General features: G+C 40.3%; 3 protein-coding genes across 7 annotated transcripts; all 3 read right to left on the reverse strand.

Moving 5' to 3' along the window:
- Positions 1 to 338: 338 nt before the first annotated feature.
- On the reverse strand, positions 339 to 3,969 carry LOC103421791 (serine/threonine-protein kinase STY13). Its single transcript, XM_029103945.2, has 7 exons — positions 3,293 to 3,969; positions 2,965 to 3,099; positions 2,302 to 2,434; positions 1,969 to 2,164; positions 1,217 to 1,341; positions 970 to 1,128; positions 339 to 855 (listed from the first exon to the last, which is right to left on the reverse strand). Exons 2-7 carry the CDS (start codon positions 3,093 to 3,095, stop codon positions 541 to 543), a joined length of 1,059 nt encoding a protein of 352 aa, XP_028959778.1. The 5' UTR covers positions 3,096 to 3,099; positions 3,293 to 3,969; the 3' UTR covers positions 339 to 540.
- Positions 3,970 to 4,908: 939 nt separating this feature from the next.
- LOC114825391 (protein NBR1 homolog) lies at positions 4,909 to 9,113 on the reverse strand. 2 transcript variants are annotated; one of them, XM_029103947.2, is made up of 8 exons: positions 8,609 to 9,094; positions 7,464 to 8,100; positions 6,980 to 7,370; positions 6,760 to 6,883; positions 6,417 to 6,665; positions 6,095 to 6,244; positions 5,334 to 5,957; positions 4,909 to 5,241 (listed from the first exon to the last, which is right to left on the reverse strand). In XM_029103947.2, exons 1-8 carry the CDS (start codon positions 8,630 to 8,632, stop codon positions 5,143 to 5,145), a joined length of 2,298 nt encoding a protein of 765 aa, XP_028959780.2. In that variant the 5' UTR covers positions 8,633 to 9,094; the 3' UTR covers positions 4,909 to 5,142. The 2 variants fall into 2 exon arrangements, with proteins under 2 accessions (XP_028959780.2, XP_028959779.2); XM_029103946.2 differs by having other exon boundaries at positions 6,980 to 8,100; positions 8,609 to 9,113.
- Positions 9,114 to 10,603: 1,490 nt separating this feature from the next.
- Positions 10,604 to 17,663, reverse strand: LOC103443455 (C2 and GRAM domain-containing protein At5g50170). 4 transcript variants are annotated; one of them, XM_070824120.1, is made up of 11 exons: positions 16,937 to 17,663; positions 15,020 to 16,228; positions 14,712 to 14,894; positions 14,298 to 14,581; positions 13,971 to 14,087; positions 13,402 to 13,664; positions 13,118 to 13,292; positions 12,634 to 12,909; positions 11,793 to 12,550; positions 11,145 to 11,465; positions 10,604 to 11,035 (listed from the first exon to the last, which is right to left on the reverse strand). In XM_070824120.1, the coding sequence occupies exons 1-9, from the start codon at positions 17,286 to 17,288 to the stop codon at positions 12,338 to 12,340; spliced, it is 3,072 nt and encodes a 1,023-aa protein (XP_070680221.1). In that variant the 5' UTR covers positions 17,289 to 17,663; the 3' UTR covers positions 10,604 to 11,035; positions 11,145 to 11,465; positions 11,793 to 12,337. The 4 variants fall into 4 exon arrangements, with proteins under 4 accessions (XP_070680221.1, XP_008380532.3, XP_070680220.1 ...); XM_008382310.4 differs by having other exon boundaries at positions 10,604 to 11,465; XM_070824119.1 differs by having other exon boundaries at positions 10,604 to 11,465; positions 11,553 to 12,550.
- Positions 17,664 to 17,804: the final 141 nt, after the last annotated feature.

Genomic DNA, 17,804 nt, shown 5'->3' on the forward strand with positions numbered 1-17,804 from the left:
CTTCCTAGTTTTAATTGATTTTCTGTATTTCAGCTCAAAAGTTCAACCAAAATTACTTATGTGACAAAATAAATGGTCAAACCGCTTCCAAATCACTATGTGCACGCAGAAGAATCTACGAAAAATTAACAGTTACACGTATACTGTCAGCATTAATGCAAGGTTTGTCATCGTTTTTGTGAAGTTACAGCTTCGAATTTCCGAGCAAATGGAAGCCGCTTTCGATGAAGAATTAAAGTTCGATTTCCTTTCCAGCAAGCATCACAAGGAAACCGTACTCGGAAAGTATTAGCTACCAGACGTTGAAGAATATCAAATCGGGGTTAAGATCCTACACATCGACAAGATCCAGCGGAACATTGGATAGATACAAAGTGGTGTATTCGACAATTGAACTTGATGAAATTCGACACTGATCAGCTTAAACATTTACCATGTTAACAAAATGTACTTAATCGGACTAGTTTCTAGTGTTTACGATCTTACCTCCGAACGTTATTGACCCGAAAGACGGAGGTTGTGGATCTTCTCTTCAGCTACTCAATAACACTGGTTAAAGCAGAAGAAAAAACCTTTTGGCTTGTCTTCCATATCTCCTAATTTGGGCGTCTCCCCTGAGCCTTCGCGTGCTGCCATCAAGGCGCTTGTACCAGGAGACTCTGGTGGCAAGACGGTGTTCTCAGTGAACATCCGTGATGGAATGGCAGGTTCGGGAGGAGATATGGTGTAAAGAAAATCGAGTAGCATTTGAATTATTTGGCTGAAATTAGGCCGAGCATTCGGGTCCTCCTGCCAGCATGAAGTTAGGATGATGTTCAACTCCTCAGGGATGTTCTCAGAACTAGGCCTCACATTCTGAAATGTTAAGTATCCATTAAATCATCAGTAAAACTTAGCAGCACCATAAGCCATTTGCAGAATTAATGGTTGGGATCGGAAATAATGTATCGATGAGGAAGATATGTTTACTTTAAATGCAGCTGCATATGCTGCCTGGAGATTTGACATGCCTTCGAAAGGCAATTTGTTGTGTAAGAGTTCCCACAAAACAATTGCGAAGCTATATGCGTCCACTTTGTGGTTGTAATGCTTTCCCTCTCCTTGCCTTAATGTAACAGTACTGTACAACTGCCAAAAAATAGGAAATATCAACTCAATAAAGAGGTATTTTTAAGCGTCAACGGTTCATAAGAGTGTGGGGGAAGAAGGGTAGTACCTCCGGAGCCATCCAACGGTATGTCCCCGTTTCTGCAGTCATCATCTCTGTTAATGACTCTTCTCTTGCCAACCCAAAATCCGCTAATTTAACTGTTTTGTGGTCTGCAGTCAAGAGCAAGTTCTCTGCACCCAAAAGTTAAAAAAAAGATAAAATAAGTAAGAATATGAGCTAAAAGACAAGTAATTTTTCAAAACCCAACAAATAATTCACCCATCCACATCAATGCATTGAATCATACAATGCAGATCCGTTGTTAGATACGTAAAAACAAGGGAAATCCACGAGTAGAAGTTTTTATTAAAAAATGGAACTGGAGAGGACTAAACCGACTATAAGCGGTGTATAACCCTCAGTTTGGAGCCCCTCGGGTTCTGTTTTTGAATAAAATCTTCTACTCCTTCTTGAAGCGCCATCTTACTAAAATTAGTCTGAAGTCGAATTTGGGAACTTAAACGTATGACTATCTACTCTTTTTAATATAACAGTACAGTTCAGAATAATAATTCCAGCCTGACGGTATGGCAGTGATGAAATCTATCATCGTAATGCAAACACGGAAAATATTTATTAAAAATTTAATACCAAAAGAAAGTTGTGTGAATGAGAGTTATTGCAGCCAAAAAAGTCAGAAAATATTGACTACAGAAAAAAATACGACAATCCAGTTCTGAAACAGTCTATGAATTTAAACCGTCTTAAACTTAAACTTATAGAATTCAAAGCAGTTGAAATGGGATAGGAAAAGTTACCAGGCTTCAAATCACGGTGTATGATCCCATGAGAGTGCAAGCACTCCATCGCACGAGCAATATCCAATGCGAAACCAACAGCAACGCGTATGTCCAAGCACCTCGGCCGCATGTTTAGACAATATTTGCGCAATGTACCTCCCAACAAAAGCTCAGTAACTATCACCATCACTGGCTCCTTGCAGGCACCAATAAACTGTTGAGAGGCAGGGTACCTTCATTAATTATCAGATGTCGACACATAACAATTTGATGTTCATGACTACACAATGTAACTATCGTCACCCGTTACCACAATGACTTATCACCAAAATGGCGGCAATTAAATCGAACCTTCACTAAATTTTTATGTTGAACTCTCGACAACATTGCAACCTCTCTGGCAAACCGTCCTTCTTTCTTGATAATCTCCTCTGGAGTTTCTCCTCTATGAACAACTTTGATTGCAACAGTCTGGTTTTTGTATCTGATTGGAATCCAAAAGGCCGAAATCAAAAGGAGTGAGATAACTGCAGCATAACAGAACTCAAAATTGAACCATAATTACTTGCAAGCTGCCAATCTAATCGCTTCAGAAACTCATTTTTCGCCCTCAAACCAAATTCATCAGTTATCTTCTACCGAACTACAATTCACCGAAAACCTAACCATTTTCGGGATCCTACCAAAATTTGAATCTAACCACTAAACCAGATTAAATTTTCAGCAAAACCCAAAATGCAGTTCAGAATGCAAAGCAAGAAAGGATAAAATGTATTGCTAATCGCCACAAGAACGCAATCGTAGTTTATCTAATCCAAACAAGATGAACCGCAGAAACATCATTAGCCACAAATCTAAACAACATTACTCTCAAATGAAACGAAAATGCGAACCGCAGAAACGTCATTAGCCACAAATCAAGACACAAGGTTTCCACTTATGCAGACCAAACTATTCATGGGTACAAATCGAAAACTCAAAAAATTGAAAGCAAAGCGAAGCTGTACAACTTACTTGCCCTCATAGACTTTGGCATGAGCTCCCTCACCAATTCTTGGCCCAACAAACAGATGCTTGGGATCAATCAGCCATTTGGCATCCAATCTGAACTCATCAGCTGAGTAAAACCTACTCCCAGATTCCATCTTTCTACACAACCAAACAATCCAGCATCAAAACCCAAAATCCATATAACATAATATCAGAAACCCAAAAGCCAAAAAGCACTTGTTGAGAAGCTAACTCATTCATTGATTCTCTGTGAGTGGATAAGCTGACACAAAAGAGATAAGCAGCATCCCAAAGCTCAAAAAACTCACAGGAAGGAGGAGATGGTACTTACATGTCCTTGGAGAAGGCAAAAGCATGGAACCCCACATGTTCTAACAGAGAGCAGACTCTGACAGCAAAAGCCCCAAAACAAAAGCTCAATGCCCAAAGTGCTTTTTTTTTTGCTTGGCAAGTTTTTATGGGGAAATGAGAAGAAAAAATCCCTCAGAAAGGCAAGACCATAAGGTCCAGAAGCAGATTAGCAAAAGCACCTCCCCAAGTGAAAACTAGAGTACTGCATACGTATGCTAGTTTGATTAAAACTCCATAGTCCCCATCATTGAGGGTAATTAAATGGGGTGCGATGAGATTTGTGGGATTAATTAACCTCTGATGGAAACAGTGGTTTCAGTCTTGATCTGCAGCTGGAGTCATGGGAAGGGAGAGAGCCTAAAGATCAAGTTTTTAAGAATTTGGTGTGTGTGTGTGTGTGTGTGTGTGTGTGAGGAGAGAGAAAGAGAGAGATGAGAGAGAAGGGAGTGTTGAATATATTGTAGTTAAGTGGGTGGGAGCCATAAACTAATCTAGAGCACATGGAAACTGATCTTGTCAACATGGAGGGTAAACTGGTAAAGCTACTCAAACAACATGAGTACTTTCTAGTTCCTTCCTATCTTTTACTTGTACTTCACTTCAATCATAGCTAATCATTTAATTTCTGGTTTTAACAGTCTCCACTTCAAACTGAACGACCGAATATTTTACGACTTTTACTTAAAAAATAAGTGTTATATACGTAGTTCTAGATAAGTAATAAAGATCGATTCGTTATATGTAAGGAGTCGAACAGCATTACTTGAAAGGAAAAGATGTGGCAAGAAATGCAAGGGTGTGGAGGCAGTTAAAAAGGCGAGAGGCAAACGGTGGGAAAGGAGATGAGATATGTTGGTAAACGAGCAATCCATGCAGCAAAAAATCTTATCCTTTCCCTCCAAATCACTTGCAACGTTCGAGTCGTGGACTAAAAAAAGGATATACAGGATAAGTCGCTTCGACCGTCCAATTTGCCGTGCAAATTTGGCAACTCCAGTTACTCCACCTTTTTTCCAAAGGCACGAGACCGGACAAACGGGTTATTTTTGTTGTTTATATGTCATTCATATTATCTTAACAAATCTATGTCCTGTTAAACTAGTTACTTAAACAGATTTTTAAACTAAATGACCCGTTAATGATCCGACTTGTGAATAGGTTGTGCTATTTCGTGTCAGATTAATAAGTCACGCAAAAGAATTTTATAATTCACTATCTAGACCTGCAAATCGATTGTGTTCGTGTTATTTACGTATCATACTTGTTACCTTAACAAGTTCTTAACAAATAGCTCAATTAGAACCTAATTCGTTAACGGATGACCAACAACTACCCAACTCGTTAACAGACAGACTCGAAACTTGTTATTTTCGTGTTATTTCATGCCAAATTAACAAATTACACAAAAAAATTGCCGTACCTATCTTACATGCAACCATAATGCTAAAACACCTATATCTCAAGCGTATCACACACCAGAGCAATTAATTAAGATACTATCATCTTAACGTCCCAGTTGCATATAACAGAAGTATAAATAAAGTGGTGGGACATTAAATAACATAGAAATCAATAAAGACTAAATGGCCACATGAATACATAACGTAGAATATAATATTAAATCCAAAACTTAGATATCAGTACCAATTTACTAAAACATAATTACATACTAAGAAAAAGATGCACATGGACATGGTCCCCAAAAGCAAGCAAAGCATCAGATTGCATATCGAAAAATGCCAGTCCATTATTTCTGAGATAATATATATATATATATATATATATACTAGGAATATATAATAACATGATTTATTAGTAGTTGTCTTCCATCTAAAGCTGCTCCCCGTTGATCAGATCCATAACCACACGCTTGATGCTTCCATTGTTCTTCACCAGCAGCTTCTTGTTCATTTCGGTATCACAGAAACCCTGCACACAGCGATCGTACTCAGGATACACCGAAAATTTGGAGAGGGAACTATCCGTCAAGATTTTGTTACAGTCGGGTTGTACAAACTTACCATTTCCTGCAGCTCTTCAAGGATGGGATCCCAGTCAGAAACCTCGCAGAGATCATCGACAGACTGCTCCATGTTGTAGTCATTCAAACGCAGAATCTCCTTGTTCAAATTGACCTGCTTAAATCCCATCGCCTCGAGCTCCTTCAGCATGGTGTCTTCCACGGCATTGTTTGAACTGGTCCCTTCAGATGATGCTGGTGCATTGACAACAAGTGAAAATTTGGGGGAGGGCGGAGATGGTTCAAAGATATCGACAGTGGGATACAACACGGTTGAAGAACCCTGTGGCTTAACAGTGGGATACAACACAGCTGAAGAACCTTGTGGCTCAACAGTGGGGTACATCACAGTTGAAGAACCCTGTGGCTCAGTAGGGGCAGAAGCGCTGTGGCCAACCAGCAAGCTATCATTGATGGGGAAGTGGAGCTCCTGGTCATGTCCAGGCTGCTCAGTAGGCATGGGCTTCACCGGTTCCTTAAGTGGGCTAGAACCAGAAGGCTGGAGAAAGTCACTGCCAGCAGCTGGTTGAAGGTTCACATCTATTTTTTCAGATTCTTTTGGGGGCAGATTCAAGTTCAGACCCTGAAAACTCTCAAAGAATGAATCCTTCAAGGATGTATCAACCTGCACAAGGGAATAAAGGATCAGAAGAGTTGTCTAGTTACGGGCATTAGGTATAAAGTTGTTCCGGAAACATCCGCCTGTATGCATAATAAAAGTAGAGGTCATCAAAAGAACACAATTAATAATATGGAAGATACCTGAATCAGGACCCAAACACGTTGCCCAAACTTTTGGCCAGATGAGGTTGCCATCCGCCAGTATGAGATGTAGCGACCAGGTGACTCGGGTGCAGTAAAATCAACGGCAATGTCCATTTCATTTTCAGCCGGCACACCATCCGCAGGAATCTATAACGAACCATGAAATTAAAAAATGACAACAAAAAATCTCTGAAATAAAAGAACTAAAACAAAAATGAATAGAAGTGCCAACTAAAACCCAGGAAATATGGAAAGACAACAAAAAAGTAAATATTAAATGCTACTTGAACAATTCCAGAACAATGTCAAAGTATGCCACCTCTATTTCAACTGAATCTGAATTGCTAAATCTGTCGCCCCCAATCCACACAAGTGTTGTTCCTTGAGGCCACACCATACCACCGTTGTTGCGCATCCGCCATATTTTGGTAAATGGAGTAGATGGGGCTATAAAGGTACCATCCATTACATTGACATCCAATACAAAGCGGCTATCAAGCTTAGGGCGGCCTTGCTTCATACTACCTCTCAATATTTTTGGCATAACTGGGGGACCTACCCATGGAGGCTGTCATTAAGAATGAAAAAGAAAGGTCAAATTCGTAACAAAAATAAAATATGGTATCTATGGGGAAGAAAAAGTATTAGAGGGATCTACACACTTGCTCATACAACCCCTTGAAGGGCCGTGGATGACGATGAGAGATAGGGTGGTCAATCCTAATGTAATCAGTTGCACTACCCTTACTGGCAAAACAGATCCGGCAGAGGTCATAATCCTCTTTCCTGCAGAAAAGAAACAGAAAGTAACGTCAATAATCTGAGTTCAACAACGTTTCACTACCAACTTAGCATCACAGATTTGATAAGTTCCATTCTTACACTATTGACTTGAATCGAGGTCCAACAATTGGATGACAACCACAGCCATCACAGCGAACACCTGTATGGAACATACCACCCATCGCTTCGGAGTGATTTCTTTTGAAAGGAATGCGCCGACAGGCAGCAGGAGTAGCTGAGTCATTAGCAATGGGAGTCCCTGTAAATGGACATTCGTTGAAACGAGTACTAATCATATCATGAATATTGCTTGCAGCACGAGCTGAACTTGCGGACGGACCACAACCAAAAGGCTTCTTGCTGTGAAGTTTCTTTTGAATATTGAGACGACCATTGGGAAGCTGCTTAGACTCCTTCCTTGCATCACTGGTATGAAGACTTGATCCAGCTGGTGAATCATTAATGGGCATGGGTCCTGATAGATTAGAATCTGTAGGAAGGAAATTGAGATCAAGAGTTGCATAAAGAGGTGGAGCAGACATCCCCACATCCTTGGTCACATTCACAGAGTCTGTCGCCTGACCTTTTTTGGTGCTTGATTCCTCAGCTGCAGAGATGGGTTCTGACCTGCCATCACCCTTCAGATCATTTGACTTAGAAGCAGCTGGGGGATCCACGGGACTCTTAGAGGCGCCGTTTTGCTTGCCCGAATCTCCAGCGGTCTGAACCTGGGCATCTGGAATCAAGTACGACAGGCCCATCTTCGAAAAGCAGTCAACAAGCTCCGCAAACACTGGACTGGATGATGCAACTTTTGAAGCCAAATCAAGAGGAAACTTTGAAGCGAATTCCCGAAGTGGCTCTGGCAGGGACTTCAAAACTTCGGCAACATCAGCATTAAAATCTGGTATTGGAGTTTGACCTTGAGGGGACCTCAAAGGAGTAGAACTTCCACTTGACTTAGCAGATTTGTCCTTGTTAATCTGTACATATATCTTCAAGAATTTGAGCTTCTGCCTCATCGTGTCATGCAGATCACCATCATCAACAAGAGTTACTACATCACCATCTTCATCAACGTACGCCAAAGTGATGTCAGCATCAGAGTGGAGATTGAAAAGACTCAAGATCTTTTCTCGCAATCCACTCATGTCAAGATCCAGTTGATTGTTCTCATTGACACTAGCATTGAAACGCCTCAGTGTTTCCGCATATTGAACCTTTAGAACAACCAGTTACATATTAGTACATACGAAAGTAACCAAATAAACCTTTTCAAAATCCAAGAATTCAATAAAAATGTTAAACACTTGCAAATGACAAAATCAAATTGGAGTCTGAAAACAGCACGCAAAATTTGCCAAAATTCAACCGACCCATGAACAAACTAATCAGGGTTACCTAGATTAACCACGTTACTTCTCCGATCATCCAAATAAATCAACAATCTTTCCGAGAAAATAACATTCAATCAAATAAACATGCCAGGCATCAAAACTCAAAATTCAAAAAATTATCATCACATAAACCCTCTTCAATTACAAAAAAAAAAAAAAAAAAAAAACCGACATAAATTCATCAATCAAGAACCCCATTTCATCCCACAGCTCAGTTGCATGTCAAATTTCCAAACCTCTTTCCCTTATCCCAAATTTTTCCCGTCAACCAAACAGAGAATAACCAAAAACCCATATCAAATTCGGAAACGAAAGTTCGAAAAGATCGCACCTTGATAACCTTGGTCGACGCCATAGCTGCAGAAACAACCAGTGTGCTCCAAATCCGAGAACTAGAAGTAAAACCCTAACCCTAACCCTAAACAATCTTAGAACCGTTCGAGATCGAGAAAATCGGACGTTATCTCGGAACCCCAAGCGTACCCGTCAGCCGCTACTACCGCCTCTCTCCCGCTTTCTCTCTCTCTCTCTCTCTCTTTCTCTCTCTAGCTTTCTCTCTCTACGAATCGCAAAGCGGAAATACAGACGGAGCCTGGGTGCCTGTATATTTATATTATTATATATCGCTCTTGGCTTGGCGAATAAGAAAATTAATTATCTCTGGTTTTCTTCTCGCCAAAGATAGGGGCGCCGTGCGCGGATACATTAAGGCGCGGTTGTGTTCTGGTGGTTGGAGGACCGTCGTAATGGTGTGGAACCTCATACACGGAGGCGTTATTTTATTTCTGTGTGTAATCTTTAGTGGTCGTGTTGACCCAATGCCATTCTTGATAAACATGGAATTTATGACGCTAAAACTACTAGGGACGTTTTGAGATAGGACGGGAAATGATGAAGATTCACAACACAATTACGTAACGTTATTATTGTTCTTATATTATAGCACGTGCCTGATCATGTAGTCTCTCTTTATTAAAACATGAAGAATGATATAATCACATAACATATGTTCCTAGCACTTATAAAAATTTCTCGTGCTACATGTTTGTTTACACGAATTGGAGGAGATTGAACAAGTACGTGTTTATCTACACAAATTAGAAAAGAGTGTGAATGAGTACATGATATCGTGATCAATTGCCCCTTTTAATCAATTTAATTACTTATCTTTTTCGCATATTGAATTAGGGATTTCCTGTATAGGAACGTACTTTATTTGATTTCATATGTTCTAAGAAACGTAAGAGAAAATAAAAACTCATCTATTAACCATGTCAAGATTTACTTTCAATGATTACATGTTAGCGTATTAAACATCAACAATTTAATAATTGGGTAAATCGCCAAAATAATCTCTGAGATTTGTATAACTCATCACTTTGGTCCCTGAGATTTCAAATCGATAAAAGCGGTCTCTGAGATTGTCCACCATCCATCATTTTGGTCATTCCGTTAAAAACTCTGCTAAGTGTCCCGGATCTCTTGGCCAAAAGTTTGGGCAATTTTCAAAGCTTTGTAACTTAACCGTTTCTTAACCAAATTCGACCCATAATATATCAAAATGAAGATAGGAAAGTGTAGAATAAGATTATATCTATTTCAAAGCCTAATGGTTGTTGGAGATGGCCGGATAATAGACTTAAAGTTGACTGGTCCGAGAGAAAACTGGAAAACTCGTCGGAAACTAGGTAAACTTTAAACGTTCATAACTTCTTCAATACTCAATGAAATCAAGTGATTCAAAAAATGAAATTCATACTTATCGACGAGACAAAGAGAATGGTAACTTTTTTTACTGCTCGATCGCCGTGGTTTGGCCGGAAAATTCCTCAAAAGTGGCTAACTGGAGACCAAGACAGCCACTTTCGAGCCGTTTTTCGGCCAAACCACGACGAGTTAGCCGTCAAAAAAGGTAACATTCTCTTATTATCGTTGAGAAGTATGATTTTCGTTTTTGAATCACTTGATTTCGTTGAGTATTGAAGAAGTTATGAACGTTTAAAGTTTACCTAGTTTCCGGCGAGTTTTCAAGTTTTCACTCGGACCAGTCAACTTTGAGGCTATTTTCCGGCCATCTCCGGCAACCATTGGGCTTCGAAATAGCTATAATCTTATTCTACACTTTCCTATCTTCATTTTGATATGTTATGGGTCGAATTTGGTTAAGAAACGATTGAGTTACAAAGCTTTGAAAATTGCCCAAACTTCCGGCCAAGAGCTCCGGGTCATTAACGGAGTTTTTAACAGAATGACCAAAATGATGGATGGTGAACAATCTCAGGGACCACTTTTATCGATTTGAAATCTCAAGGACCAAAGTGATGAGTTATGTAAATCTCAAAGACTATTTTGGCGATTTAGCCTTTAATAATTTTTATAACTATAAGTAAACATTTGATCATTTCCACGAATTGCTCTACAACTCAAGCAATTACGAGCATTTGCAAAATACAAAGAAGACAATCAACTCATATCACACAGAAATAAAAGAAAATGAACAAGCTATATATCTATATTCCAATATATATGTTAATTGGCCAGCAGACTCAAAATTGCTGCACAAACCAAACAAAGCAACAAGGCCTCCCATTTTCTTTAAGTTGAGCACAAAAACAAGCTCACTTGCAGAGGAGGTGTAGTAGAAGCAATCAACACTCCGATCCATGTCGCCGGGATAATAACCGAACTGACACTACGAGGGCCAACGCCGCTAACCACAATTTCGCAACCTTGTCGTTGCAGGCGCCACAGCGAATGCCTGCGTCGCACATCATACCACATTCGTCTTCAGATTGTTTAACCCTAGGACTAACAGGGTGATCATAATTTGCCAGATGGAATTCATCAAACACATTGCTATTACTCACATCACTTGTCGCATTTACAGCATCCGTCACGAGACATTTTTCGGAGCTTGAGTTTTTACCGCGGTCTTCCTTGTCATCGTTCATCAGCACATCGATCCTGAAGGGTTCCAGACGCTGCCTCATTGCGTCCCGCAGATCATCATCGTCCACAAGAGTAACTACATCGTAGTTTTCATCAATGTACGTCAGAGTAATGTCAGCAGCGGGTGGGAGGGCACAAAGGCTGCGAATTTCTCTCCGCAATCCTCCCATGTCGAGATCCAGTTCGCCATTGTTTTCAACACGAGCACTGAGATGCCTCACTCTGCCGGCAGCTCTAACCTTCATCACACAACCAGTGAGATGTTAGTAGCATTCAAAACTAAACAACCAAATAAAAACATAACACAATCTGGAAAGTCTCAGTACCCAGAAACACAATTTGCAAATAGTTTTCCCAGAAACGCAAAATTATCAATTTTAGCCGACTACGGCCTGTCAAGATTTTAGAGAGACAGACAAGCGGCCCTCTACAACTCATACAGATATGATCCACACAACTTGCATCTCACAACCTACTAGCACATCATATTTTCTCCCTGATTTTCTCAGCAACCAAACAGATCAGAGCATAACAAAACCCAACAAACAAAAATCTCACATTCTTACCTTAGAGGTTCCGAAATAGCGGACATCGATGACCGCTGTGGAGGCCATCGCTCCACAGAAGGAGCGGTCAGAGAAGAATGAAGTTGGAGAAGATGATTCAGAGACTTTAAAGATTCAAAGTCTTCGCAAGCCCTCGACTTTTTGGGGTTCAAAATTCCAACTTTTTGGTGGTCCTGCTGTTCACACTTGGGCGGCAAAAAGATAATAGGAGAGACGTAATCGTAATGGCGTTTGACGGCAAAAAGTAATATTAGCAACAGTTGCTCCTTATTTTCGTCAAAAGTGTCTATTGATTCGGTAGAACTAAAGACTTTCGACTAAATTTCAGAATGCTTGTTCTACGTTAATAAAAACAACGTTATAGGAGGATATTCCTATAACGAAAGCAGAATCTAAGGAAAAAAAATATCGAAATGTCCTACATTTGGACGTACATTTCCTGGTTTGGACTGCGTTGCTGATATTGTATCGCTGTCCGGCCGAAAGCACCAAAAGAATCTGTGATCTATCTGAATGTGAATGATAGTGAGGCTAAAGAGTGTGTGTCAAAGGGAAACGTCTGGTCCCGGTCCCAAGAGAATCTCCTGCTTGACGAATTCGAATATTTCCTTGAGTCGATGGGCGAATTTCCCTACGATGTTGTGTGTGACCCTGTCCTGAAACTTTGTCCTTTTAAGCCAGAAGACCCTGACATGAACATTGCATTTACATGCATTATAAGCCATGGCAGATTTCTCGATGCGGAACCTGAGCTGAACCTGCACGATGAAGCGAATATTTGTATTAAGCAAAACTGTAGGCAATGTCAAAAGGTAGCGATTCTCAGTTTGATGTCAATTACACGAAAGTGATCCTCAAATGGAACGCCTTGCAGGGCCATAACTTCATCCACGATCCATCCTTCACCGTTTGCCAAGGGGGACTTTTCTTGTCTGCATGTAACCTCTCCTCCAAAGATTGAGACCTGGCGGTTGAACCTGTAAGATAGATGTCGTTCAAAGACATCCGGCTTTTTTGTAGGTTCCCATGCGGTAGTTACATAGTTAAGACAGCATGATTTCCCCATGATTTTATGCTCCAACTTTCCTCCCTCGAAAATTTCCATCAGAGATTTTGTCTGCGCCAACTCTAATTGTTAGTCACCCATGTTACGTTGTCAAATCGTCAACCAAGGCTATGAAGTCAGATACAATTTCACCTGAGCAAGAGTCTTCGTTTCACTAAAGAAACGAAGTTCAAAGCTGAATAACAAATCATGCAGTATAAACTCTTTAACGATTAACAAAGCAATAAAAAGGAAAAAGAGAAGATAACCAACAACTTACGTTAATAGGTAGTTCTGCAGTATAAACTTTGGACATCTTTGCATCCTCAAGATTGAATATGGATTCAGTATCTTCAAACATTATGGGGATGTCTTCTTGATCAAAATGTTCTTCAGCAATTTGTGTTTTCTGGTCAGCACTAAGTGTTCTCGTTCTCCACAAGCCCATTATTGTCCTGCCAGGAAAACGTAATCAGTCATCAAATGCTTTCTACATGTATAAAGACTATGGCAAAAAGGAAATCATTTGTCTTAAACATTTATACAGTTCCCTAATACCACTACCTGCTGGCTGAATTAGACGATAAAAATGATTGGAAATGAAATTTCAGCCTGCCTTCATCGTCTTGACACCTTGCACCATGCCTTGCATCAATTCCTCGATCCTTTTTTAGAACAATGGCCAGCAAGGGGCTTCCCACAGATGATAAGGATGGGGGAAGAACTTGGATATCTTCAATATCCTCCCAAAGAAAGAAAAATTTTGTTTTGTGTCCAAACAAGCTTGAGTAAAACCCAACTATCCTTGCAGATAGAAAGAGTCGGCCCTGCAACAGCAAGTCATCGTTGCTATAATCAGATATGCGCACGCACTGAACATACATGCACACACACAAAGGCTTCATAGAAGTTAACATATAAAGTGTGCTCAACGCAGCGGAATTTGTCATTCCTCATCTAACTTATACCACACAAATAGAAGTTAACATATCTTTCTTATCCTGTATAATTGAGCTCAGAAGAACCCAGATTTAATTGGAATACTAGAAGATCTAAAATATCTATAAATTTATTGTAATTTATTCTTTATTTTACAAGTAGTTGAATAGCATGATAGAAACCAAATATGGCACCTGTAAAGGCATTTTCCTCCTCAGGGAGCATGTAAAATCACTGATAAGAAATTCTTCTGGTGGCAACCCAAACAATTTCTGAAATGTTGAATTCCTGTGAGGCGATCGCAGATTCAACTGTCAAACCAAGCAGAGTTTTGATCAACATCTAGAGTAGAAATTAGGCTCAATTGTAGGTTTTTTTTTTTTTTTTTTTTTTTTGGTCAAGAGAATAATGTTAAACGTGCAGCAACAAAAATATAACCTGTAAGAGGGAAACTCATGTACATAATAGTTTGGTTAACTCAAGAAGAAAAGAAAGAAGAAATCGTGACGCAAAGTCCTCACCTTCATTCCAACTTCCCTCTCCATTTTGGTCATATACTCCCTAATTGTTTCAGCTCCTTTGTTCTTGTCCAAAAAGATTCTGACGTGCAACTTTGATTGAGAAGACTGGGCAAGCTTTCCGTCAAGGGAGACCCACAAATCTGCAAGTTCGGTAGCTGAGTGTTTAAGAAAATTGATCTCAGCATGTCCAAGTGATGTAGCTCGGTCAAATGGGCCATCAAAATCAAAAACTTCAACATCCAGAACTGATGGCGGTTCTTCCATAGCATCAAACTCAAGTATATCTGCATCACATTTGCAAGAAGGCATCAGTAAATATATACAACAACAACAAAGCCTTTTCCCACTGAGTGGTGTCGCATCAGTAAATATATGGTTGAAAAAAAAATGGACAAAGAAGGAAAAAGTCGTCACCGTTCCATTGAGGATCACTTGTTTGAAGCTTGACAGAGCTTGCTCTTGTTTTACCATTGCAGGTGAAAACCACATAGGGATCAGAGAACCCTGATGAATGCAAGGATGCTAAGCTGTTCCCTTCAATCAAAGCAACAGTAAGAACCCATCCATCACCTTGTGCTTTGACTCCATTATCACTTCCTATTGAAAGAGACCGAACGATTGAGTAAATCCCAGGACAGTGTTAAAGATGTGACATCAAGTGTGAAGGCACTGTAGACTCGAATAGTTTAGTAAAGTTAATGCGATGCTATAAATGTGACTACCTTTCTGCAACCTAGCTTGTACAAAGTGTAAAACCATGTTATAAACGCGCTCCAACTGAAGGATGAGAATTCCACATGTGATGAGCTCTCCAAAACTGTGTGGCAAATCAAGTCCGATAAATTCCAAGCCCTGGGGTGTACTGGGCTCACAAAGTAGAATATGAACCAGGACATACAGAACCATAAAGATAGTGGTAACTAGAGTGAAATTCCAGAAGTATTCAGTTGCCAACTTCAAATCTGATTGTTGCCCTGCCTTCGTACTTGCCAGGATATGATCCTTGTCAGACAAGTCTGTTGAATCCAGCGTTTTGAAATTCCGAGCCAGCAAGCTGGAAAACTGACCAAAACTCTCCTCAAGTCCCTGTCGAACTCCTCGTTCAATCATGCCTTTCATCATTGTGTTCTGGAGAAAGTTAATGTCCCAGGATACCACCAGACGGGAGGATTGTTCCACTGAAGGTAGCTCTGGTCCAGACATTATCTTGTAAAGCAACTCAACCTTGAATGAATTTCCATATGGAACATCAGGTGTACTCGCACTGATTAATACAGCAAATTCCTTTCCATCTGCTGTGATATACGTTTGCTCCTCTGTGGCCTTAGCAGCCTTAACTAACTTTGAGGCAGCTTTTGTGTAGGAAACAACTCGTGTCAAACATGGCATCTCTCCGGATTTCCACGTCCAAGGCCCCTCCTGTAGATCTGTTGTCCCCTGAAGTTCTGCAAGATCTGTCCTAAACTGTGAATTTGGGGTAAAAAGAGATGCATTAAGATCATGTTGTGAAACAGCATATGCCTGATCAATAAGAATCCCTCCCAGCAGATTCTCCGGCAGTTTTTGTTCGCTTCCTCTTGACCGCATCATCTCAAGAGACTCTTTAAAGCTACAACTACTTTGATGCTCCTCCACACAATCTTCATAATCAGATACTGGAGTAGACAACTCCGAAGAATCACCTGTTTTTGAGGCTTCATCGTTCTTATGCATAAGCTTGTCCATACGTCTCACAATAGCCTTCAACAACTGTCTACCACCTGGCATCTTGGAACATAAAGATTTGGAAGAAAAGACACTGTGAGTTGACATAAATGGACTGTCCACCTCATTAGGTTCCTCAAGGCTTATATTTGAATGATCACTGAGAAGGTAATCAATGGAAGCATCATGGCCTTTTTCATGCAGAGAAAGGGTGAGAAGAATTTTCCCTGCATATGAACGGCAATGATTCAATCAATACAGAGGTCCCATTGATGCTTAAAATGCTAGAAAGGACATAATGCGCCGTAACAATGCCCGAGTCAACAACTTTGTTTGACAAACTAAAGCTTAGGCCTAAGAGGAAGACAATGCCAGTCAATTTAGTAAAAAGGCAAATTTCTTCCCTACCAGAATCTTTCCCATGATCCAATAAAAGGTGATGAACTGAAAATTACGACTCAACAGTAAGAGGAAGAAAAATATACTTCTGCAGAACTACTCAGTGCTACTGAAATACACCACAAATTTCTCTACTAAATACAGAGCACATACCTTGATCATCTGATTGAATTCAGAACAACATAGAAAAATCCAAAGCTTTACATATTTTTATTTCCTTATGATGTGAGGCATAGAAATTCGCATGACGGATAGACAATCATCACCCTCGACCCAAACTAATGTACACAATAAGAAAATGAACAATCTTGTCTAGAGCAGCAAAACTGCATTAGGGTCAGATGAGATGCTACCCTGGCACCAACCCCCCTCAGAAAATGACTATAATCGGCCGTTAATCTTCAAATAGTCAAAACAAATGATATTTTTTTACCAAAAAAATTAAATAAATGGAGAAAAAGTGTGCAGAAATCATTTCCCTCTCGAAAACGCGCTACTGAAACAAACCGGAACAACAGACATAAAAGTTCACTAACCACAATCTTTGCTAATGAACTTCCCAGTCCTGGGACTTTCAAGAGCATACCAAGCCGGAGGCAAGGTGCAAGTACTCTCAGCAGCAACAGACGAAACCGGAATCGAAACCCGACCCACCAACTCAGACCCGCCATAGAACAAGCCAGACTGCTCCTCATCCTGGTGACACACAGACACCACAAGCTCCTCATTCACATCATGCACCCCGAAAACAAACTCCTCATTCCAAACCGGGTTGGTGGTACTTCTCAAAACCCGGGTCTTGGACTTGTGCCTCCGCACCTGGAGTTTCACGTACGACTCCCTCACGGGCAAGTCCTGAGCTTCCATCACGTAGACGTAAAGCCTCATGGTCTGCTGGTTCTACAGGACTTTCGTCAAACAGTTGGTAGGCGACAAAACGGAGGAGATGGGTGCGATTAAAACTAAGAAATGGGTTCTAGTGGGGTTGGAAAATGGAGAAATGGGAGGATACTTAAGGAGGAGGAGGAAGTGTGAGTCAGAGGCCATTAGAAAACGTGGAAGCCGAAGAATACGGACACGATGGCAGTGAGAAGAAAATAAGAGAATACTGTGACGAGGCTGGGTGAGTCGGTCGTGCCCTTGGAGAAAGGAAGGTCGAATGGTATGGGTGCGCATGTTACGTAACGTCTGACAAGATTGTGCGGAAGTTTTTGAAAGGAAGCCGCAATGATACGTAACGTTACTAATGTTCATCTCGTATACGAGTAAACGATGGAGTTGATACGTGCGTATGAAATAGAGAAATGTTAAACTAACTTTTTTAAAATACGACTCTTCATGGATTTCCGTTCCCTTATGTTTTTTGTACAAAATTTTATAATATTAGCACGGAAATTGACTTTA

Source organism: Malus domestica, chromosome 06 (genome assembly GCF_042453785.1).
Source record: "Malus domestica chromosome 06, GDT2T_hap1".
Classification (NCBI taxonomy): Eukaryota; Viridiplantae; Streptophyta; class Magnoliopsida; order Rosales; family Rosaceae; genus Malus; species Malus domestica.